The 25,159-nt window shown below is 35.0% G+C and overlaps 1 protein-coding gene across 5 annotated transcripts in view; it reads left to right on the forward strand.

The window, feature by feature from the left end:
- LOC123556797 (protein SDA1 homolog) overlaps positions 1–25,159 on the forward strand; it is a 33,849-nt gene that overhangs the window by 4,326 nt on the left and 4,364 nt on the right. For 3 of the 5 annotated variants that reach the window (XM_053543159.1, XM_053543155.1, XM_053543158.1), the window contains 18 exons: positions 2,317–2,421; positions 3,919–4,017; positions 5,274–5,456; positions 6,371–6,436; positions 7,136–7,228; positions 8,200–8,274; positions 8,804–8,905; positions 9,633–9,705; positions 10,474–10,577; positions 11,948–12,005; positions 13,255–13,313; positions 14,618–14,694; positions 15,402–15,499; positions 16,034–16,110; positions 16,827–16,902; positions 17,165–17,307; positions 18,121–18,314; positions 19,671–19,755. In XM_053543159.1, coding sequence (XP_053399134.1) covers positions 3,943–4,017; positions 5,274–5,456; positions 6,371–6,436; positions 7,136–7,228; positions 8,200–8,274; positions 8,804–8,905; positions 9,633–9,705; positions 10,474–10,577; positions 11,948–12,005; positions 13,255–13,313; positions 14,618–14,694; positions 15,402–15,499; positions 16,034–16,110; positions 16,827–16,902; positions 17,165–17,307; positions 18,121–18,314; positions 19,671–19,755 — 1,638 coding nt within the window. In that variant the 5' untranslated portion in view covers positions 2,317–2,421; positions 3,919–3,942. Of the gene's footprint in view, positions 1–71; positions 232–2,316; positions 2,422–3,918; positions 4,018–5,273; positions 5,457–6,370; positions 6,437–7,135; positions 7,229–8,199; positions 8,275–8,803; positions 8,906–9,632; positions 9,706–10,473; positions 10,578–11,947; positions 12,006–13,254; positions 13,314–14,617; positions 14,695–15,401; positions 15,500–16,033; positions 16,111–16,826; positions 16,903–17,164; positions 17,308–18,120; positions 18,315–19,670; positions 19,756–25,159 lie in introns of those variants that run through there. The other 2 variants (XM_053543157.1, XM_053543156.1) reach the window with 2 other exon arrangements.

The raw sequence follows: 25,159 nt of genomic DNA on the forward strand, positions 1-25,159 counted from the left end.
AAAAAGGAATAACCCATATTTTTTGCGTTTTGAAAAGAAATCCTAGTCTGGTCCTCTACTACGAAAATTTTTATACGAGAAAATTTGCTAGCTGCAGTAATGTTTACTTCCGGCAAAAACAATTTCACGTGTTTTTGAAAGATGAGTGACAGAAACAGAAATAAGCTTCCAAATAATTTACCACAGTTACAGAATCTTATAAAGCGAGATCCAGAATCATACAAAGATGAGGTATATTAGATAAACAATGAGAAAAGTTTCGATCACTGGCACCAGAGTAAATTATGAACTGTCCTGATAATTTTTGCACAGGTCAATATCTCTCCTCCACGTACAACATAGGAAGGACCTTTTCTGTGGTGAACCTTCCGCGACAATTCTACACAGCGATTTTTAAGTCTCATAATTTTTGGACTGTTGTCGAAGACGGAAACTGGCTGATTCGGACCATGGCTGATTCGGCCCAGGCTTATTCGGACCAAATATTTTGGCTGATTCGGACCAAATTCTTTGAACAAAAGTACAAAATAACCATATATTTTGGCCGATTTGGACCACAAACTTTGATTTAAAAGTCAATAAGGACCATATATTTTGGATTTTTCAGCAATGTTCAGGAAATAGTCTTGATTATAGGGATTTAACTTGAAGTAAGGACATTTATATGATAAAATATACACCGTACAAGCAGGTAAGAAGTTTTGACAAGCTAAAATGCATCAAGTATGCATTTAAATAAGCATTTTAATAATTCTTTGCATCAGAAATTAAACTTAATACTCACAAATGTTATTTTTACTCATGATATTAGTGTCAGGAACAATTTGGGCCAAATAAGCCAAGTAAATTTGGGCCGAATCAGCCATGGTCCGAGTCAGCCTGTATTTTCGAAGACATACCGGCCCATGCAAGCACTCTCCCCCCTCCAATAAATATATATACTGGTACTGATGATAAACCCGGACAGATGATAAAGTCGAACACATTGGAAATATTCGATTGCAATTGGTTATTTATAAAATTGAACACACCATCTAATAGTTTCCACTTACAACACCAACTGGTGTAAACAAAAACAAAATTGGTAAATATTCTGTATAAATAAATGACTTACATAAATTTGTATAAAAAAAAATTATCCAAAATTACTGGGGAAGAGGGTGTTTTTTTGCGCATGCTCACTGTCGAAACATGAAGGCCTGACATTTGTTAACTTTTCATTACTTGATCAGGAATGACTGTTGCAGCTTTTTGGGGAAAGTTTCAATATAATAATACTAGATGGAGAGTTCTTTAGACAAAGAAATGCACATTATAAAAAATACATTTACGGCAAAAAAAAAATTTCGCCACTTTTTTATTTTTTCGTCATTGGCAAATTGCAGCGGAAACCCTGCACACATATTCACTGTTCTCTTTCTACATTTTGTAGCCTGGCATTAAAAAATAGTTCTAAATGCCAAATTAGTTTATGTTGTGGTGTCAAAGTTGATTGAATCACACCAAATTTAATTAAATTAACACCTTTGATCTCAATTCAGTCTTGTAAGATTTAATGACAGGTGTCATAGAGCTTAATTAGTCAGAACATTGTGTGAAAATTGGGAATGTGGGACGTTTTGGCCAGCGAACGTTTTGGCCTTGGATCTTTTGGCCTAGGATGTTTTTGCCAGGCAAATTTTTGGTGTAGGATGTTTTGGCCAAAGTTAAATTTTATTTCCGTAACATGCAAAATATGGTCTGGATATTAATATGTTATAGTATTATTGACCATTGGGGTTGTTAGAAATCATTTTAAGAAAAAATGATTTAACAAATTTTTGTGAAGATTTATTTCCAGTTGCTTTAATCACTGCAATTAATTAATTTATTGTCACACTTGCATGTATTGATCACAAAGAGATTTTATTTAATTTATTATACAGTCATGTAAAAAAGATTTAAAAAAAAAATAAATAACATGAGTTGGTTTTATTACCAGTTTAATTTGTTCAATTATACTATAACATTCTTTAGAATTATCTCCAGGCCATATTTTGCATGTTATGGAACCACAATTTATTTTTGGCCAAAACTTCCTATCCAGAAAATTTTCCTGGCCAAAACATCCTAGGCCAAAAAGTCCGTGGCCAAAACATCTGACCACCCTGCCTGCCTCACAAATTTGGTGAAGGACATATTAACAGATGAAAATTTGATTTCTTTTGAAAGTTGTGTTTTCAGTGTATGTTTTGAATATTGTCTATTATGCAAATTTAACATTATCAAAAATGATATTGCAATTTTTCAGAGGATTATTTGCAATTTTTGTTTCAGTTTCTACAGCAATACAGACATTACCAGTCCAACTTACAGATATTTCAACTTAAGCCATCACAGTATTCAAAGACGCTGGATGAACTGTTAATATTCTTAGCTCAGGTATAAACTTATTGTACTAGTTCCCTAGAAAATACACAATAAACCATAAAAGTTTAAATAATGTATTTTAAACAAAATGATAAAGATATGTTTAGCTTAATTATAAGAAAAGCTGAAAGCTTATTATACCCACAGAAACAAAGCCTGGGGACTGTATTGAATTCACATCGGCTTTATGGATCTTCAGCAAACTTGGACTGGAGCATCATTTAAGGTCCTCTCCCAAATTTGTTCAAATTGGGACTCTTGGCCCCTTTTAGGGGCCACTAGAGCTAAAAATTGAAGTACCTCTAAACACTTTTTCATGAACCGATTGACGGATCTTCATCAAACTTAGTCAGTCTGTAATATCATTATAAGGTCTTAAGCCAAAGAATGTGGGCACTTGGCCCCTCATAAGGGTCACTTGAGCTAAAATAGGAATCCCTTTAAACAACTTCTGATGAATCACTGGATGGATCTTTGTCAAACTTGGTCTTTAGCATTATTGTAGGTCCCCTACCAATTTTATTCAAATGGGGATACTTGGCCTTTATAGGGTCTTTAGAGCTAAAACTTGAAATATCTTTAGATGACTTCTTCTCATGAACTCCTTGATGAATCTTCAATCAAACTTGGTTTGTAGCATCATTGTAAGACCCTCTCCTAAATTTGTTCAGTGGTGGTGTTTAGTGTTTTAGGTGCTGCTTGAGTTAAAAATAGAAAAAAAAGCCTTTAAATGATTTCTTCTAGTGAACTGCTGGCTGGATCTTCATCAGAATTGGTCTGTTATGTCATTGTAATAGTTGTGCTTGATCGCTTTTAGGAGACACCAGAGCAAAAATTAGAGAAAAAAAATAGACAACTTTGTATCATGAAGTTTGTTCTAGTGTTTATTCTTTTTTGGGACATCACAGCAAAATGTAGAAAAAAAACTTTAAATGACTTTTTTTAATGAAGTGCTTACAGGATTTCCACCAAACCTGGTTAGATGGTCACAGTCCTCTTCAGATGGGCGACTTAGGTCCATTTGGACCTCTTGTTTTTACAATTTCCCTTGTTGTTATTGCAAAGAATTAACCTTCTAATGAATTAATGTTATTATTTGTTACTAAAATAACAGGAGGAAAAATGGAGATGTTTATTTTGTACAGGGGAATACAGTGTACTTCTGAAATATATGTCTCAGTGGTATCTTCATTGTAAATATGAAATTTTTCATATAAATTTGTTTGGCCTTTATTGGGAAAATATTAGCAATGAGTAGAAATGAGTTATTTCTGAAATAAAAATATGACTCCCTGTCTGATTTAAAACCAACTAAGAAAAGCAATGGAATTATTCCACACTGCATGTAATTTTTAAGCTGTTCCCTAAAGTATTTATAATGTTTCTCAAGTTAGTCTGAATATATTGAAACTAACAAAACTTCTAAATATTTTCATGTGTAAACTACTAAAATATTTTTCCTTACAAATTCAAGAGAATTTGCTACAGAAAGTATGATGCTATTTTCAGGTGGCCCATTGCTATCCAGAGGAAATGAAAGATTTTCCACAGGATGTGCGAGATGTGTTACAACGACACTCTTCAACTCTAGACAGGACTATGAGAATGGTAATTTCAGCCCTTACCCCCTTACATACTTCCAAAGTTAAATAAAATCACTCCAGTAAAACTTTATACAGTCACATGATCACCATGGAAGTGTAGAAATGCATGATATTCTGCAGAGTTAGGGGACTTTGTTTTTTGTTATTATCCTATATACATAGAGTCTGCATATGCAATCTTGTGTATGCCTAATCTCCCGAACCATTGCACACAATTTAATGAAACTTCACACAAGTGATCAGTACCAACCTTACTTTTGCATGGTGCATGTTAGGTTCTTTCAGAAAAATATTTTGCAGAGTTATGGGACTTTGTTTTTTGTTACTTAACTATATACAGAGAGTCTATATACATACAGTCCACATAATTATGCAATCTTGTATGTGTCAAATTGCAATGTAGTGTGTGTTTGTTAGGGGGGGGGGGGGGTACATTCATCACCTTCAGTGATAGCTCTAGTTATCTCTGCTGTTATAGGTAGAGGTTTAAACTTTGTACACATGCTGTCCTTGAAGTAAAAGTGTGCGTGTCATATTTTTTCTGGGATTGACAAAGGCTTGGCACCCATACACTCATCCGCCTCAAGTTCTTCCACAGTCACATTTTTCTGGGGTTCTTAGCTAGCTAACCAGAGCATAACATGCTAAATGTGAGCTGTTGCGATCAATTGTGGAAATTGATGAAACATGGCTTCTTAGTTCCTTGGGTGGTCCTCTTCTGTTCAAACCATTCCACTTCATTGCACATAGGATTAAAAAGAAAAAAAATCTTCGTACAATATTGATCACCCAAATCGCTTCTCTGGTCTTCTTGTTAGAAACTGCCGATCCAGTTTTAAAACAGTTTCATACAAATGATTCTTGAGTGACCCTGTACTAAGAATATTCAAATTGTTCCATTTCGTCAAAACAAACAAAACATGGTTGCCGGAGAATGTGGTCAGTTTTCCTTAAATGTATACAGTGCAAATAAATCTCCTTGTCTGAAACTGCCTTTAAGATAACTCATGCAAATGTCCGTCTTCCAAATTATTCTGATTTGTCTAAAAACATTGTCGGCAGCTCCCTTTATGTTTAAAATGTCTTCATGTCAAAAACTGTAAGTCCCATTTTGAAAAAACTTCACAGAAATTATTTTATCTGAATTTGAAATTGTTTTTACTTTCGGAATTTATTTTGTAAAGCACTTTTGAACATGTATTTATGCATGAAAAGAGTGATATTTGAATCAGTGTGATAATGATAATATAATTATTACAGACATTATGTAAAGCATTGATACTGCTGAGAAATAAAGGTCTTGTTCCTGCGACAAGTGTTCTAGAACTTTTCTTTGAGATGTTCCGGTGCCAGGACAAACTGCTTCGGAAGACGCTATATACATACATAGTCAGCGACATTAGAAATGTCAACACAAACCACAAAAATGCTAAACTCAACACAGTAAGTAAATGTTTACTGTATTTGATTAAAAAGTACAGCGGGAGTTGTGGAACTTGATAAATACAGCTAATAAGAGAAAAATAACAAAAAAATATATGTTCATACCGGTAATTACTTGAATAAATTGACAGATTAGAAAATGTTTTACTAGTCAAAACTTTGTTTAAACAGGGTTCTTATTATGAAGGTCTGGGTGTAATTGATGAAAATAACAGTTCAACATGTATTTTCAAATAAAAAGAGTACAAGGTACAAATTTTGACCACTTCCTGCCAACTATGAAAATACTTATAATCTGCAGTTGTTTTTTAAAACATTGGTAGTCAGATTCTTTAAAAGGGATGAGACTTTCTATTTCCTTCCATGAAAATCTTACCCTGCTAAATTTCGATAATGAACTTGTCCATCTTTCAATTTGTACAATACCATTGACTGTTAATAGGGGTGCTCACCAAAAAGATACTGACTGAATGGCGAACAATGCAGATCATGATCAGACTGCACAGATGTGCAGGCTGATCATGATCTACACTGGTCGCAAAGGCAGAATCAATTGTGTTCAGCATGATAAGGGTTAAGACATTGCATTTACAGTCATTTGTAGTTCATCATTGAATAGAATGGTGTCAGTTTGTTTTAGAGAACAAGATAATTGTGGACAGACATGCTGGAAATTTGGCATACCAGTAATCAGTTGACTTTGTAAAGTTATCTACTGTTGAAAATAAACTTAAACGAAACACTTTAACTGCTTCTATAGCCTAGTGGTAGAGCTTCCTCAGGAATGAGGTGACGAGAGTGATTAATATAAGTTCTAGAACTTGCTTCACAAGTCTCCAAAAAAATAAATTAATATTATATTATAAACTAAATGCAACACAAAAATTATACTGTATATGTTTGATTTGTTGTAGACTCTGCAGAATTTTATGTACACCATGCTGAAGGACAATAATCCTGTAGCTGCAAAAATGTCATTGGTAAGTGATTGCTCTCATACTTGTACATTCTCACTGAGTTGGAAAGTTAATCATGATACAGGTTTTTATTCTGGATGAATGCACCTTGATAACCCTTACCTTGCTAAATTTCTATAATTATTATTATTATTATACCAGATTTGTTGAGCACCCTTTTCATATGAAATATACGTTCAAGGGCGCTTTATAATTAAAAAAAGGGGACATATCACAGATATGTAGGAAACTCTCTATAATGAACTTGTCCATCGTCGAATTTGGACAGTACCATTAACTGTTAAAAATGGTGCTTACCAAAAAAGATACTGACTGAATTGCGAACAGTGCAGATCATGATCAGACTGCATGGATGTAAAGGCAGAATCAATCATGTCCAGTTCTATTTCTGATATAAAAGTAGTGTTTGCAGGCTACTTATTATGTGGATTTTATAGCAGTGTAAATCCACAAAATATCTCAGTAAATAAAAAAAACTCCTAATCTGTTTCATCCTTAAATTTTGGTAAACAAACTGTTTTTGCTTAAATTTTAAAATCTGCCCATTTGTGTCCAAACAAAATTAATTGCACCAATAAATATTGTGCAGTTTTACAGTATTGGGATGTGAACAGTATACATTTTCATTATCTTGAAGATTTAAATCCCAGTGCATGTTACAGGACTGTCTCGGGCTTCATGAAAAATGAATCTTTGTTGCAGGATGTGATGATAGAGTTGTATAGAAGAAATATTTGGAAAGATGCCAAAACTGTGAATGTCATTACTACAGCTTGTTTCTCCAAAGTTACTAAGGTACCTGAATTTGTTTTATTTCGCAAAATAATCATTATCATTATTTAAGAGCATGAACAAAACATTCGAAAAATGCTCATAAAACAGCCAATTAATTAAGCAATTTTTAAGTGATATCAAATGTTTGAAGTTAATTGTAGGTATTTTTCACTATAAGTTTAAAAGAGCCATTGCTTTGGAATACAATTTTATTAGGATTATAAAAGGGACAAGTATTATTGATTGAAAGATTGAAGATAATCATAAAAAATTATGTCCTTGCTCTGTTAGCCAAGTTTGCCTTCTACTGAGAGTTTTCAGGTAGGTATTGGGTCATCATATTTCGTATGATTGTATGAAAGTAGGATATAATCCATCTCACTGCCTTTTGCCTTCAAGATTTTTACTGCGAAATTATTTTAAAGAGACAAATTTTCTAAATAGTTATTTCCTGGGGGTGTGAATTCATGGATTTAAACCTTTAAAAACAAAATGAATGAGATTTTATTACCGTATGTCTCATACACCACTGTCTGGTGGCAGTCATATTTATTTACTCCTTTCTGTGTGTCTGTCTGTCACAAATCTTGTCCACACTCTAATTCGAACATTTCTCATCCGATCTTCACCAAACTTGAACAAAATGTGTTTGCCAATAAGTCCTCGGCCAAGTTCAATAACTAGCCAGATTGGCCCAGGCACTTCGGAATTATGGCCCTTTAATTACCGATAGGCCGCTTACTAAAAAACCTACCCATAGGCCGCTTACTCCAAAACTTACAACTATCAAAGGTATATTTTCTGTGAGTAAACAGTATATAAAGACAAACTTACTATTCAGATGATTAGGCAGATGTGGGAGACATGCACTTTTCTTCAAAGCAGCTCTAGTTTTAATTGAATTTCATAGATTAATTGTCACTCAAAATCCATGAAAATTAGTCCCCATGAACATTAATGATTTAGCAGTAATCTTGTGTATTTTTCCCCAGATTCTTGTGGCAGCATTAAAATTTTTCCTCGGAACAGATGAGGATGAGGTGAAGGACAGTGATAGTGAAGAGGAGGTGAGCTTGCCATTTTGACATATTTAATGTCAGCAGTCAAATGAAGGTGTATTCTTTCTTGAGAAAGTACATTTTACTGTAATGGAAGGTGTCAGGTCATGTTTGAATTACCAGATATACATGACATTGTTCCAGGAAGAAGAGATCCTTTAAAATGCCCTATACCCTGACTTGATTTGTTACCTATTATCAGATTTATGATTGTTCAAATATGACATGATATATATAGTCTAAAAAAACAAACCCTTGACTTCTATAGGAAATTCTCCTATATTCTTAAATTTTCTTATCCAATTAGATTTTTTACTCCTAGTTAATGATATCATGGACTTAATGAAGCCATCATTATACGAAAGTTGACACATACTATGACATATATATTTGTACCATGAACATGTTCTTTTATATAATTTTTTTAGTGTCATTTGGACAAACACTAAGCTTATAATATTTTATGTACTCAGCACTTCAACCACTAGGCTACTGCTGACCATGTGTCACAGGTATTGATTTTTTCATACTGTTGTAGGAGGAAACAAAATCAGCTAAAGAGCTCCTTACAGGACATAGAGTTGGTAAAAAGACAAAGAAACGTCAGAAGAAGCTTGATAGAGCCCTTGGAAATTTAAAGGTAGGTCTATTAGATGCATGAAAACTTGCTCTGAAGCTATATTTTGAAAATTATAAATTTGCTTACAGTATAAGAGTTTGAATGCAAGCAAATGAACCCGCCTGCTTAGCTCAGTAGGGAGAGCGCAGATCTACGGATTGCAGGATCATGAGTTTGATCCCCAGGCCTGGCGGATGTTCTCTGTGACACTTTGATAAAAAACATTGTGTCTGAAATCATTAGTCCTCCACCTCTGATGAATGTGGGGAAGTTGGCAGTTACTTGTGGAGAACAGGTTTGTACTGGTACAGAATCCAGGAACACTGTTTAGGTTAACTGCCCGCAGTTACATAACTGAAATACTGTTGAAAAACAGCATTTAAACCTAAAAACAAACAAAGCTAGAAAATGAAATTTTGAAATTAGTGAGTCAAGATTGTGAAAAACCATTGTGAAATTAGACATTCTGTGGTAACTCAGAATTTATTTACTTTTTAGTACAGTACAGCATTATTAGTTAACACTGTTTTCTAGAAATGACTGTTATCTGAAAACAAGTATAGACTGTTATCTGAAAACAAGTATAGTTTAATTGCATTATGTTTTTATTGTATTTAAATCATTTTAATATATGAAAGACTGTTTGGTGTCAATATTACTTCTTATATGCAGTATTGACAAACATTAAAGGTGTTTTTAGCAATCTACATGATGTGATATGAATGGAAGAAAATTTTTATTATTTCAGAAAAACAAGAAAAAGAAGAAAAAAGCTGAATCATTCAATTTTTCTGCTCTTCATTTGATACATGATCCTCAAGGTAATTTGTAGTATTTTATATATATTTATATATATATCTATCTTGTATTCTACGTTGTATACCTGCTCATATTTCAGCATACATTAATACAGTGCCACCTTAAATTTGTATTCTGCCTTGCATAACTGCTGTTTTTTATGCCCCCACACATTTACATTGGGGGCATATAGCATTGCTGCTGTCCATACGTCCTTCAGTCCCGAAATCTTGCGTCCAGCTCATCCCACACTATCAGCCTGACTTGATTCAAACTTTCATAGATAAACAAGCTTGATGTGTAGATGACCATAAAGCAAGTTTTTTTTTCTGTGACTATTTTTACTGCAGTTATGGCCCTTTGATAGTTTTTGCTATAAAGAGGATGGCACAGTATGTGGGGGCATCCCTGTCTTATGGGCACAATTTCTAGTTTCAGCATAGATACAGTATGGAGAGCGCCAAAGTAAAAGAATTGTCTCCTGCAAATGCCCATATTCTAATTACTGATTGAACCAAAACATTTAATTAAATATCGTTCTACTTTCTAAGTGTTTTATAGAAAACATGTTTTGAGGAGTTGACCAGACTGCCATCAAAATGAGAAAAAGTGTTGCAAGTGGTGCTATAGCATTGTTGAAACTGTCTCACTGTGAACCAAATATTACCACTGCATATGTTTGTTCACAAGCAGTTCAGTATATGACACAAATTGTTATCAACAATTCTTTCTTGTTCTTTTTCCCCAACATTCCCAGTGTGTTCCATTTTCATTTAATAAACTTATTTCAGGTTTAAGTGAGAAGTTGTTCAGACAGCTGGAAGCCACAACTGAAAGATTCGAGGTGAAACTGATGATGGTAGACTTTGTATCTAGACTTGTTGGAATACACCAGGTATTGCATATTGTAGTATGTTCTGTGAACGATTTGACAGCTTAGTATGAAGTTTTCTGTTTTGTTGTGTTAGCTATGCAGAATGCGGTCATATTCGCAGTTGTAACGAGTCAGTATAAAGAGGCATGTACTTTTTTATGCCCCCGAAGGGAGGCATATTAGTTTTCAACTGTCCGACCGTTTGTTCGTTAGTTCGTCACAACGTTAACTTTTTGCATGAAGGCACTTTACTCACGAACCACTGCACCCAGGACCTTCAAACTTCACATGCTGATAGTACTTACTGAGTACACGACCCTTAATGACGTTGGGGTCACCAGGTCAAAGGTCAAGGTGCTGCGGGGGGGCATATGTCATCATTAGTGACAGCTCTTGTTTAACACTGGACTGGTTAGTTGTCTATTTCCATGTTTCATACTGTATAATTTCTTTGTGAAATTGAAAAATGGACAATAATACTGAAAAGCAGGGTCTGGTATTAAGAAATAGTATTTCTATATTTACACTGGTAGTATCTATATTATAAAGTCGAATGGTATAGTAAATGAATTACTTAAATTCAAATACAGATTTGCAAACACTTTCAGAAATTTGCTGTTGTTTGTTTTGCATAGATTCAGTGATTTTTTTTTTTTTAATTGTGAATGGGTCCGATACCAGAAAAACTGTAAAAATAAGCGTCTTTTTTCTCAAAATTGTGAATTTTTTTAATACTTTGTGAATTAAAATGTTTAATGATTGAATATGAATATATGGGTGTAAACTGTGGAATGAAACCATTTAAATGATTCGTACCTAAACGCACTAGTTATGAATAATTTTTTGTACCCAAAAGCACTTTGAATTAACGTTTTGTACCCAAAACGCACTTTGAATTAACATTCGAGGGTTGATGATATAGGGTGACAAACGTAACAAATCTTGATCAATCAGACGCTTTTCCTTACAAAAGTTGATAACAAACTTCTTTAAAGTTTTTCAATGTTTTTTTTACTTTTTCTACTATTTTTAGAGATTTTCACACCAATTGTAAATGGGTACCTGTTTTTGGCTTCTGTTTTGAGGAGTGCAGCAGTCCACATTACTTCCACCCTCCCACCACCCCCACACATTAATTCTCTCCCCCTACCTCCAAAAATCTTTTTTTTAAATCACTTTTAGTGTCTTGTGCCTGTATATTCCACCACCACCACCATACAAAACCCCCAAACCCCACCAACTGCCTAATTACATTCCACATACAACACACACGCCACAAAAAAAAATTCTTTAAATTTCACTTCCTCGCCCTCTGAATTAGAATGCCCAGCTTTGTGGAGCTGTTGTTTTTTCTGAACAAAAGCCAAATTTTTAAAGTTTTTATTTTTCAGTTGTTCCTGTTTAATTTCTATCCCTATATACAGAGATTCTTACAACCACATCAAAGAGGTAAGTAGTGTTTACAGTATGTACTATAATAACTCCAGTAGGACTAAATTCTAGATGTCAATATTTTTCAATATATTTTAATTTATGGTGTGTAGGGTCAATTTTTCAAGCGTTTTGTCACATTTTTCAAGTATTTTGTCTCATTTGAAAGTTCATTAACAATGGTTCTTTCACATTAAATTCAGTTAAAGAATCTTTAACATTTGTATATGTAAACGTGTATGCAACAGAAATACTGTTAACTTTGTATGGAGAAATGTGCAGTAATGCTACATGTTGTGTTCCTGAAATCGTGCTCTGTTCTCACAGCAGAACTTGTGCGTATTTCTCTATGCAAATCTGATAAGTAAATATATAATTACTGGAGTGCTGCATCTCTATTCTAATGGTATTATTAGGTAGAGTACTTTTTGTTGTTTATATAATTGTACATTTCAATAAGGAAAGGAACCAATTGATTTTGATGTATCACTGGAACATGTATCTTTTTGTGGCTTTATCCAGCCATCCATCTATCCAACTATTTGAATTTAGGTCATGCATATCTCAAAAAGTATTTTACCTAGAGTCATCAGAAATCATAGGATGTCATTCAGCAAGTTCTGTACCTTTAGTTTTACTAGCGATTTTACAGAGTAAGACAAGAGTTGTGACCCTTGACTTAATCAAAAGGACCTAAAAGTTTATATTGCACCTAGCTCAGAAAAGCATTTGAGCTTGTGTCATGAAACATTATAGAATAGAATGGTTATTTAACATGTGCAGTTGTGCATCTTGGGTTTTGTTTATGATTTTACTCAGCCAGATAAGTATTATGGCCCCTAAGTCAGAAAAATGCATACAGGGACTATAGTTTGTGGTGAAAATCTCAAAAAGTGACTTATTATAATAAAGAGACATAGAGTCTTGAAACTACAGGAATGTTGTTTAGCTTGTAAAATTGAAGATAGGGGTTTTGTTTGGGATTAAACTTTTCCCAACCACTACCACCACATAAAAAAAGAGAAAAAAAGTTTACTCTTTCATTTCTGTTCCTGCCCTCTCACCAAGATAATGTGTAAGCTAACTTAGCCTTGCATTGCCCTCGGGTGATTTATGATGGAACAGTGTTAAGTTCAGGCACCAGTATCTTATGGACATAATGTCAAGTTTATTACTGATACCACTTTTGCTTGTTTTGCCTGACAGAAAGCTGTATTTAATGGATTTGAAGTTCCTTACATTGATAGAATATTATTTTGTTCTGCAGAAGTAACAAGGCTGTTGCTGTTTGCTGCGCAGGCTTGTCATGAATTAGTTCCCCCAGAGGTGAGTATTGCCATTGAAGATACTTTATTTGTTTATTTATTTTATGTCATACTTTATTACATGTTTTTCAGTGAATTATCAAAATATTTGAGTGAAATATATCTGGTATTTTCACAGGAAAAATGTCAAATATATGTTTCACTGGTAAGAAACTATAAAATGGTGAAATTAAATCAAAACATGAAATAAAAAATATATATTTGGTTTACATGTAAGATCAAAATACCTTTCACTCATGAACACCATATTTTATATTTTCATTTATGGCGATGACACTCATGAAAATATTGCATCTGGTGTTCACTTGGGAAAGATATTTCAGTCTTACACTGAAACATACAAATATCCTCTATATATTCTGTAAGACAGCAAGTGATTACCGTGTCTCATTGTTAGTCTTAGGCTTGAATAAGAGTTTTGATAAAACTTAGTCTCTTTGTTGATAAATTCCACCATACTTATTCTGTGGAAACCTCATAAGAGTGCTGTGAGGTGGTTCCAATCTGCCAGACAAGATGTTCAGTTGGTTTGCAAATGTATATCAATTTTGAATGATGAAATGAGCCGTGCCATGAGAAAACCAACATAGTGGGTATGCGACCAGCATGGATCCAGACCAGCCTGCGCATCCGCGCAGTCTGGTCAGGATCCATGCTGTTCGCTTTTAAAGCCTATTGGAATTGGAGAAACTGTTAGCGAACAGCATGGATCCTGACCAGACTGCGCGGATGCGCAGGCTGGTCTGGATCCATGCTGGTCGCATACCCACTATGTTGGTTTTCCCATGGCACGGCTCAAATATTTATGATAGGAGAACATGCACTACCTTTTAATTCTAAGGCAACAAATGTATTGTGCTTTGAAAACAAATAGTCCAAAAGTATGAGGAAAAATTGATTCTGCAATAACATAAGAAGTACAAGATATCTTTTTGTGCAATTTGGTAAATATTGTAAATAGATGGAAAACAATGTGGAGAACATAGTAATTACAAAGTTTTATTTTCCCCATTTATCCGTCTGTCTGACCATCTGTTATACACAAATGGTGGGTTCTGTCATACCTTTAAAAGTACAAGAGACTTTTTCATGAAACCTTTGACATAGATAGAAAGCAATATATTGAATATACAAATTATTTTATTTTGTCACTTTATATATCTATCTGTCCAGCCAACAGTCATAAAAGCAACAATTAAATTTCAATATTAAAAATGTGGTTCTTATGGCAGCTTCCAGGCTGGGACTTTTATTGCTGGGCAATAGTCTTATGATTGTAATTGAAGTAAATATCTCTTGTTGCAGAATATAGATGGAGTTGTTAAGACAATAGCAAACAATTTTATCACAGATAGAAACTCTGGAGAAGTTATGGCTGTAGGGTAAGTAAACTGAGAGATTGACATCTTAAATATATGATAAAAATTCTATATCCAGATCTTAAATATGTGTTACCAGCAGCTTCCCAATGGATAACTGACATATTTTTTTTGTTCAGTGAATTTTAGTTTAGTTCTTTTAAATTCTGTAGTAATTCTTTTATCTGTCTATTTTGGAAAAACAAGCTGTATTAAGTGATCATTCGTACATCGGTCCATCTATCTTGCCTGTCATATTTCTTATCTGGAGCATAACTTAATTTCATTCAAGGTTTTGACTTGAACCTTGAAATATAGGTAAGTGGCAATGAGACAATGTGCAGAGCACATGAAACAGGATAGTAGGTCAAATGTTAAGGTCACAAATTGAGCTCACATGTCAAATCTGTCATATTTTGTGTCAGGACCATATCTTGAAACCAAGGTCTTGACTTGAAACTTTAAATGTAGTTATAGGTGGTTATGAGACAATATACAGAGTGCAACAACACAATTACACACCCCTGACCAGACCTTCAACCATCCCCTAATTAACCAAAAAAAGTAAAATGTTCTGTAGTTACTCATTGGTTCTTTAGTGTGTCCTCACAGCATGTGCGTGACCACTGTGTGCTAATAACCAGTGAAGTATCATTTATCCTTTACAGTTTACATTCAAAGGTCTTATTATTAAAAGAGATACAAACTTGCTTTAAACATTTTCTATTCAGTTTAAATGCTATGAGGGAGATATGCTGTCGCTGTCCACTGGCTATGTCGGAAGATTTGATTCAGGATCTAGCACAGTATAAAAATCATAGAGATAAATGTAAGTTGTGCTGTTCAATTTTGATAGAAACACGAAAAACCAAACACGGTAATTATTACATTTATTATTAAATTTTGTTATAGTTTGATGGAAAGTACTACATCTAGACTGCAGGCATTTTACAATCGGACAGTGCCAACAAGAGATAGTAGTTGTTATGCTCTCCATCTAGAAGAATAGGCATATTCGTTTTGTTCATGTCAACACATTTGCTAGGAAACAACCAGTCAGTAACTGGTGGAGTTTTAAGACTTTTTACAAAACTCAAAATTTATAACTATAAACTGTCATTCTGTAATTGTAGTTGGTTACCATATACCTTATCTTAAATAATAACAAAATTATGCAACCAAAATTCCTGTAACCTGAAGTAACATTTAGGTATATAGTAATTAACAGTGCTTTCACTTGTTACTTGCCCACTTAAACCTAAATCAACAGTTTGGTCACACCCTCTGGCCATTAAAGGTTTAGTCATGCCAACACCACTAAAGACACATTGTTGTTATATGATAATATACTCTTGTTTTGCAGCTGTAATGATGGCATCTAGATCACTTATCCAGTTATACAGAAAGATCAATCCGGATATACTACACAGAAAAGACAAGGTATTTAATCTTTCTTGCATTTTCATTGCCTGCCTCTGTGACTAAGTGATTAAAGCTAGTTAAAACAAATGAATTGGCCTCTTACTACTTTTGGTTCAAAACCCCACCTATAGTGTAGAATTCTGTTATGCCGGATATGCTTCTGGTTTATGGAAGTTTGGTAGCTTTTCCTACATGCTCTCTCATCCCTGAAATAATAAGTAGAGGAACTTCGGGTATTTCTTCACAATGCTGGATAGTCCATGTTTGTTCAACTTAAAATCCAACCCATATATCAGGCTTTTTGAATGTAGCATATTTTTTCTGGATTGGACTTCTGGATAGGCATTTCTGCATAATAACTGCCTCGGAAGCCGAATAGTTGAATGCCTGCTTCGAAGATGGAAGGTTTAGGGTTCACGTCTTGGCCATGCCATAGTAAATCCCAGAAATATGGTTCTGGTACCTTCCTCACATTGCACTTAGCATCTAAAGGATAGCTCAAGGACTGGTCATTGCAGTATCAGTATAATGTGACTGGATGGGGTATCGTGTCACATGTCTACCACATATTCCAGTGAATTTGGCATAGTACTCACTGCTACAAGTAAACACCATTTTTATGTGGCTCGAACACAATCGCTTCACTTTTTTGTGGACAATAATGTGAAGTGTGGTATAGACATTAGTTAATAAGAGTTGCTTATGGTTGAGGGAATATTGGGAACTATTTTCAGGGAAGACCTACAGAAGCTACTAAAGACTTGAAGGTGTTACAGTATGCTGAGAAAGACACAAGAACGTACTTACAAGGTAAACCATTAATTAATTAGCTGTTGATTTTATCAAGTAAATATCATCTTTAAGCTTTACTATTATACCGTATCAGTTTTATGGTAAGTTTTGCATCTCAAATTTTTGTTGAATAACATTTTCCTTGAGAAATTGACTTAAAACCATGTAGTACAGTGTTGGGTTCCTGTTCAGATTAATTTGCCACTAAATCCATTGAGCTAAAAGCTAAACTACATGCTCTATTTACCTTAATTTAACATAATATTATCAAATAATACAGGTACAGAAGCTTTACCAGATAAGGACGGCAATGATGAGGAGGAGGAGGATAAACAAGAAGGTGATGGATGGGAATCATGTAGTGATGATGATGATGACAGTGATGGAGAGTGGGTAGATGTTCATCATTCTTCTGATGAGGAGGTAAATTGTGTTTTTAATTAGGTGGGGATTTATTGATGATGATGATAGTGATGATGATGATGATAATGATGATGATGATGATGACAGTTCTGTAGGATTGATATATTTTTATCATCTTCCAGTTTGGAGGTAAGTGATAGGGTGTCAGAAAGGCTACATTTAGGTGATTGAAAACAGTCTCCACTTTAGTTCTCACTTTGTTGGTGAATGTGCTTTACAGTCACATGCCAAGGGAGAATGATGAATCCAGATAATGACAGTCGATAACTGGTACATTCATAAATAACCTTACTAAAGCAGATTCAAAGGTTAAAGAAACCACAACTTCTTTAGTTAGTTTCTGCTGGGCTTGATGTAACCTCATCAGGTACATCAGACTGTCCATCAGAAAGCAATTATATTTACATGAATGTATATTTTATTAAAGAAAACAATTAATAGGTCTTGAAAAATTAGTATAAAGCATTAGACATCATTTAATTGAGTGAAGGTAGCTAGTTCTCATAAATAGTCATAAGTTTTTTGTAGTAAACCTTAAAAATTTCATGAATTTCACATATCACCTGACTGCATGAACCCCAGGATACAACTGTTCCTTTTCTTTTTGTGATGTAAAGAAAGCATCATTTCATATACCTATCCTTCTTGATGAGATAATTTTAAATGAGAACAAAAACTTAGTATCAAGGAGTTTACTTCAAACAGAAAATTGTGAAAAGTATTGCATTTTCGCTATTTTTATCCCATTAATTTTGGTCTAAAATAATTGTCCTGTGGTGAAAATATAATTTGGATCTAAATATTTGCATACAGATGGATAATTCATCAGTACCAGAGAGTAAAGAAGAACAAGAGAAGAAAGCCATGACGATATCTACGTCACGTATCCTTACACAGGAGGAATTTAAAATGTTACAGAAGAGACAAGCTGCCAGAGAGACAGAAGGAATGAAATCAGGAGGGAAAAATAAGAGAAAAAGAGAACAGGAGGAAGAGGAGGAAGAAAGGTTTATCTTGTTTCGAGATATTCATATTCATAGTAACTGTTGTACACAGTAACACATGTACACAACACCTGTACACACTAACTTTTGTTCATGCAGGGTTATATATGTATACACTAAGAAAACATTATGCGTGTTCAGTCTAAAACATGTTAAAACATTAATTACGGATGTGATATGTAGTGCATGTATATACACTGACTTATGATAGGTATACAGTGTAAACATGAACATACTTATTTCTTCAGTGTAGCACATGTACTCACTACTAATTATGTGTTTGTAAAGTATCTTATAAACACACTAACTAAGTTTTAATTAAATAAGTTTTTGTGCAGTGTTACTCGTGTACACAGTAACTAACCAAAAGTGTGAGCAGTGAAACACATGTATTCACTATCAGGTTACATGTATAGACTGTAACACATGTACACACTAACAAATCACATGTATAGACTGTAAAACATGTACACAGTTTCTAGTACATACTGATTACCTACAAGTTCACACAGCCTCATTAGTAATTATAGATCTACATTTACTTAGGGTACATTTTGATCTCAGTAGAAAAGGGCACTTTTGTATGCACATAATTATACATGTATTCCTCACACTGAAAAATACATGCATTTGTTAATGAAATAAGGAAAGTTGAACATGGGGAAAAGAAATAGAATAAGTTGAGAATGTCATATTATTCTTGATAGTAGTATTAATGTGTAAGTTTAAAGCAGTCTGCAATAATTTTGGAATAATTAAGAATTATATCATATGTATTATTAAAATTTGTCAAGCATGCCATCAGATAGGTTCCATTCAATGTATATACAAACAATGGCCAAGCGGCTAAGGTCACTGACTTTAAATCACTTGGCCCACACCAGTGTGGGTTCAGAATATCACTTGAGGCATAGAATTTTTCATGTGAGAAAGCTATCCAGCTGGCTTATGTAAGGTTGGTAGTTCTGTCTAGGTGTCTGGTCATGCTTGAAACAATCCCTAGAGGGTTACCTGGGGTCTTCCCCCATATCAAAAGCTTAAAAAATCACCGTAATAATAATTAATCCGCGCCATGAGAAAACCAACATAGTGGCTTTGCGACCAGCATGGATCCAGACCAGCCTGCGCATCCCTGCAGTCTGGTCAGGATCCATGCTGTTCGCTTTCAAATGCTATTGGAATTAGAGAAACAGTTAGCAAACAGCATGGGTCCTGACCAGACTGCGCAGGCTGGTCTGGATCCATGCTGGTCTCAAAGCCACTATGTTGGTTTTCTCATGGCACGGCACATATGATCTAAAATGTGTCAGTGTGTCTCAATAAACCCAATAAAAAAGTACAAACAATGTTTTATTTCAGGGGAGAGTTACTGAAGCTGTCTATGATAGAGAATGTACATAAGAAAAGAATGCATGATAAAGAGTCAAGGCTTGCTACTGTCATGGTAACTATTTGTTCTTTGATAACCTGTTTTGTATTCTGTACTTAATGAGGGTAGTGTAATGACAAATCAATGTTAATAATTTATTTTTAGCTTGACTACATTAAGTATATGCAGAGCTATCTTGCTCGCCCCGGCATCTGCCCTTTGGTTAGTTTTTTATGCACTTTCACTTTACCACTGTTATTACTTGATCCATTTGCTTCAAACTTTAAGTATTACCCACATCATATGACACAAGGGCCAGAACTGTCGCACAAATACTTCATGAATTATCCCCCCTCATTTCTTAGAGTTTTGATGTACTTTCACTCTATCACTGTTCTGGATTTGATTCAAGCTCAATACAATTCATCTTCAACATCTTATTACACACGTTCCATAACTCTGGTAACAATTTTTCATGAATTATATCCTCTTTTTACTTAGAATTTTATGTTCATTTTGATGCATTGTCACTTTATTTCAGCTATTACAGAATGGGTTTAATTCAGATTTAAACTTGTTGTTCCACATCATCACCAACATCCTATAATTTAAGGTATATAACTCTGGCACCAATATTTCTAGAACTATGTCCCCATTTAATAAGAATTTCATGTTAATTCAGATGCTTTTTCACTACACCTAATAGTTGTTACAGACCATCATCCACATCATATCACACAAGGTCCATAACTCTGGCAACAAGTTTTTATGAATTATGTCCCCTTTTTAGCTCACCTGAGCCAAAGTCCGTCGTCCGTTGTCCGTCCGTAAACTTTTACTTTAAACGACATCTCCTCGTAAACCGCTAGGCCAATTTCATCCAAACTTCAGAGGAATGTTCCTTGGGTGAAGCTCTACAAAAATTATTCAAAGAATTGAATTCCATGCAGAACTCTGGTTGCCATGGCAACCGAAAGGAAGAACTTTAAAAATCTTCTTCTCAAAAACCAGAAGCCCTAGAGCTTAGATATTTGGTGTGAAGCATTCCCTAGTGGACCTCTACCAAGTTTCTTCAAATCATGACCCCGGGGTCAAAATTGACCCCGCCCCAGAGTCACTTGATTTTACATAGATTTCTGTAGGAAAATCTTCAAAAAAAATTTAAAAATAAACCAGAAGGCCTAGAGCTTAGATATTTGACATGTAGCATTGCCTAGTGGACCTCTACAAAATTTGTTCCAATCATGAGCCCCGGGGTCAAAATTGACCCCGCCCCAGGGGTCACTTGATTTTACATAGGAAAATCTTCAAAAAATTTCTAAAAATAAACCAGAAGGCCTAGAGCTTAGATATTTAAGATGTAGCATTGCCTAGTGGACCTCTACAAAATTTATTCAAATCATGACCCCTGGGGTCAAATTGACCCCGCCCCATGGGGTTACTTGATTGTACATAGAAAAATCTTCAGAATTTTCTAAAAATAAACCAGAAGGCCTAAAGCTTAGATATTTGACATGTAGCATTGCCTAGTGGACCTCTACAAAATTTGTTCAAATCTTGACCCCCCAAGGTCAAATTGACCCAGCCCCAGGGGTTACTTGATTGTACATAGGGAAATCTTCATAAATTTGCTTAAAATAAACCAGAAGGCCTAGATATTTGATATGTAACATTGCCTAGTAGACTTCTACAAACTTTGTTCAAATCATGACCCCGCCCCAGCGGAAACTTAATTGTACATCGGAAAATCTTCAAAAAAAATTCTAAAAATAAACCAGAAGGCCTAGAGCTTAGATATTTGACATGTAGCATTGCCTACTGGGTGCCGACCAGTCACCAGACAGAAATCAGGGGTTTTCCATTGCCGTTTTATAAAAAATGAACACAAAAACATGAAATTTGCCCCAATAAAACTTCAGCTCATTTGTGTTCCGAAAATTTAAAAAACTCAAACAATCTGACGTAAAACATGGATATTTTGAGGCTCAAAAGGGGTAATGAAATGCACTACATCAAACAACAAGGTGGAATAGTCACCGGATAGATATTTCAAAGACTGATTATTATCCCCCGCCGATGAAATCGGGAGGGGGGTATTGAAATGGCGTTGTCCGTCCGTCAGTCAGTCCGTCCGTCCGTCCGCAGCCATTTCTCAGTAACTACTTGGTAGAATTTCATGAAACTTGAAATAAACATGAACCAACATACTGCGATGATGCCCGTCAAGTTTTTTTTTTTGATTGGTCAATTTCCCTCAGAGTTATTGCCCTTGATTTAATAAAAAATGTCTGTCTGCAGCCATTTCTCAGTAACTAACAGGTAGAATTTCATCAAATTTGAAATAGACATGAACCAAGATACTGCGCTGATACCCGTCAAGTTTTTTTTTTGATAGGTCAATTTCCCTCAGAGTTATTGCCCTTGATTTAATGAAAAATGTCCGTCTGCAGCCATTTCTCAGTAACTAGCAGGTAGAATTTCATCAAACTTGAAACAGACATGAACCAAGATACTGCGACGTTGCCCTTCAAGTTTTTTTTCGATTGGTCAATTTTCCATTTAGTTTTTGCCCTTTAATTGTTTAAAAATCCACAGATCTGTACATAACAAACCAACCAATTGGAAGAATTTCATTAAACTTCTTCCATTCTTTTCCATGCACATTTATTATAAACATGTGATGTTGTGTACCTACACCTGGTCACCACCTTACAGTGGTCACCCCCCTCCCCCCCCCCCCCCCCCCCCCCCCCCCCCCCCCCCCCCCCCTTTTTTTTTTTTTTTTTTTTTTTTTTCATTTTTAGCTCGACTATTCGAAGAATAGTCTAGCTATTCTACTCACCCTGGCGTCGGCGTCGGCGTCGGCGTCACACCTTGGTTAAGTTTTTGCATGCAAGTACATACAGCCATCAATTAAAGGCATATAGCTTTGAAACTTATTTTTTCTTTTTCTAGGTCAATTACCAACCTCTCTGGGTCAAGTCCCATAACTCTGACATGTATTTTGAGCAAATTATGCCCCCTTTTGGACTTAGAAAATTTTGGTTAAAGTTTTACATGCAAGTGACTATCTCCAAAACTGATGCAGATATTGATTTGAAACTTCACATGTGTCTTCGGGGTTAAAAAACTAGTTGATAGCAGCAAGTCCCGTAACTCTGACCTTCATTTTGGCCAAATTATGCCCCCTTTAAGACTTAGAAAATTCTGGTTAAAGTTTTGCGTGCAAGTACATACAGCTATTTCTAAAAGGCATATAGATTTGAAACTTATTTTTTCTTTTCTCTAGATCAATTACCAACCTCACTGGGTCAAGACCCATAACTCTGACATGTATTTTGAGCAAATTATGCCCCCTTTTAGACTTAGAAAATTTTGGTTAAAGTTTTACATGCAAGTGACTATCTCCAAAACTAATGCAGATATTGATTTGAAACTTCACATGTGTCTTCGGGGTTATAAAACTAGTTGATAGCAGCAAGTCCCATAACTCTGACCTTCATTTTGGCCAAATTATGCCCCCTTTAAGACATAGAAAATTCTGGTTAAAGTTTTGCGTGCAAGTACATACAGCTATTTCTAAAAGGCATATAGATTTGAAACTTATTTTTTCTTTTTCTAGATCAATTACCAACCTCACTGGGTCAAGTCCCATAACTCTGACATGTTTTTCGAGCAAATTATGCCCCCTTTTAAACTTAGAATATTTTGGTTAAAGTTTTACATGCAAGTTATTATCTCCAAAACTAATGCAGATATTGATTTGAAACTTCACATGTGTCTTCCGGGTTATAAAACTAGTTGATAGCAGCAAGTCCCATAACTCTGACCTTCATTTTGGCCAAATTATGCCCCTTTGAACTTAGAAAATTCTGGTTAAAGTTTTGCGTGCAAGTACATACAGCTATTTCTAAAAGGCATATAGATTTGAAACTTACTTTTTCTTTTTCTAGATCAATTACTAACCTCACTGGATCAAGTCCCATAACTCTGGCATGTATTTTGGGCAAATTATGCCCCCTTTTGGACTTTGAAAATTCTGGTTAAAGTTTTACATGCAAGTTTCTATCTCCAAAACTATTGCAGATATTGAATTGAAACTTCACATGTGCCTTCGAGGTTATAAAACTAGTTAAGAGCAGCAAGTCCCATAACTGATATGCATTTTGGTCAAATTATTCCCCCTTTTGAACTTAAAACTCTTTTGATATTTAACCTTTTTGGGTAATATTTTCCTGCTTCTGTGACAATATTTCGAATAGTCGAGCTTGGCTGTCTTACGGACAGCTCTTGTTCGTTTTCTACCAATATTTATAATCAACATGTAAACTGTTGTATCCTCACCCCCCACCACCCAAACAAACCATTCATTTTCTTTTAATTTGATTTGACTAATGAAATTATTTGCTTCTTGGTAACATTCTTAACTTTTTGCAGGATATATTATTTTGCCGTTCCTCAACTCTGACCCTTTCGGCAGGGGATTCCAATTCATCGAATTTGCTTGTTTTTATTAGCTCACCTGTCACATAGTGACAAGGTGAGCTTTTGTGATCATGCAGCGTCCGTCGTCCGTCCGTGCGTGCGTCCGTCCGTCCGTCCGTAAACTTTTGCTTGTGACCACTCTAGAGGTCACATTTTTTGTGGGATCTTCATGAAAGTTGGTCAGAATGTTCATCTTGATGATATCTAGGTCAAGTTCGAAACTGGGTCACGTGCCGTCAAAAACTAGGTCAGTAGGTCTAAAAATAGAAAAACCTTGTGACCTCTCTAGAGGCCATATATTTCACAAGATCTTCATGAAAATTGGTCAGAATGTTCACCTTGATGATATCTAGGTCAAGTTCGAAACTGGGTCACGTGCCGTCAAAAACTAGGTCAGTAGATCTAAAAATAGAAAAACCTTGTGACCTCTCTAGAGGCCATATATTTCACAGGATCTTCATGAAAATTGGTCAGAACGTTCACCTTGATGATATCTAGGTCAAGTTCGAAACTGGTTCACGTGCCGTCAAAAACTAGGTCAGTAGGTCAAATAATAGAAAAACCTTGTGACCTCTCTAAAGGCCATATTTTTCATGGGATCTGTATGAAAGTTGGTCTAAATGTTCATCTTGATGATATCTAGGTCAAGTTCGAAACTGGGTCACATGTGTTTAAAAACTAGGTCAGTAGGTCTAAAAATAGAATAACCTTGTGACCTCTCTAGAGACCATATATTTCATGAGATCTTCATGAAAATTGGTCAGAATGTTCACCTTGATGATATCTAGGTCAAGTTCGAAAGTGGGTCATGTGCCTTCAAAAACTAGGTCAGTAGGTCAAATAATAGAAAAACTTTGTGACCTCTCTAAAGGCCATATTTTTCATGGAATCTGTATGAAAGTTGGTCAGAATGTTCATCTTGATGATATCTGGGTCGAGTTCGAAACAGGGTCATGTGCGGTCAAAAACTAGGTCAGTAGGTCTAAAAATAGAA

Source organism: Mercenaria mercenaria, chromosome 5, assembly GCF_021730395.1.
Source record: "Mercenaria mercenaria strain notata chromosome 5, MADL_Memer_1, whole genome shotgun sequence".
Taxonomy (NCBI): Eukaryota; Metazoa; Mollusca; class Bivalvia; order Venerida; family Veneridae; genus Mercenaria; species Mercenaria mercenaria.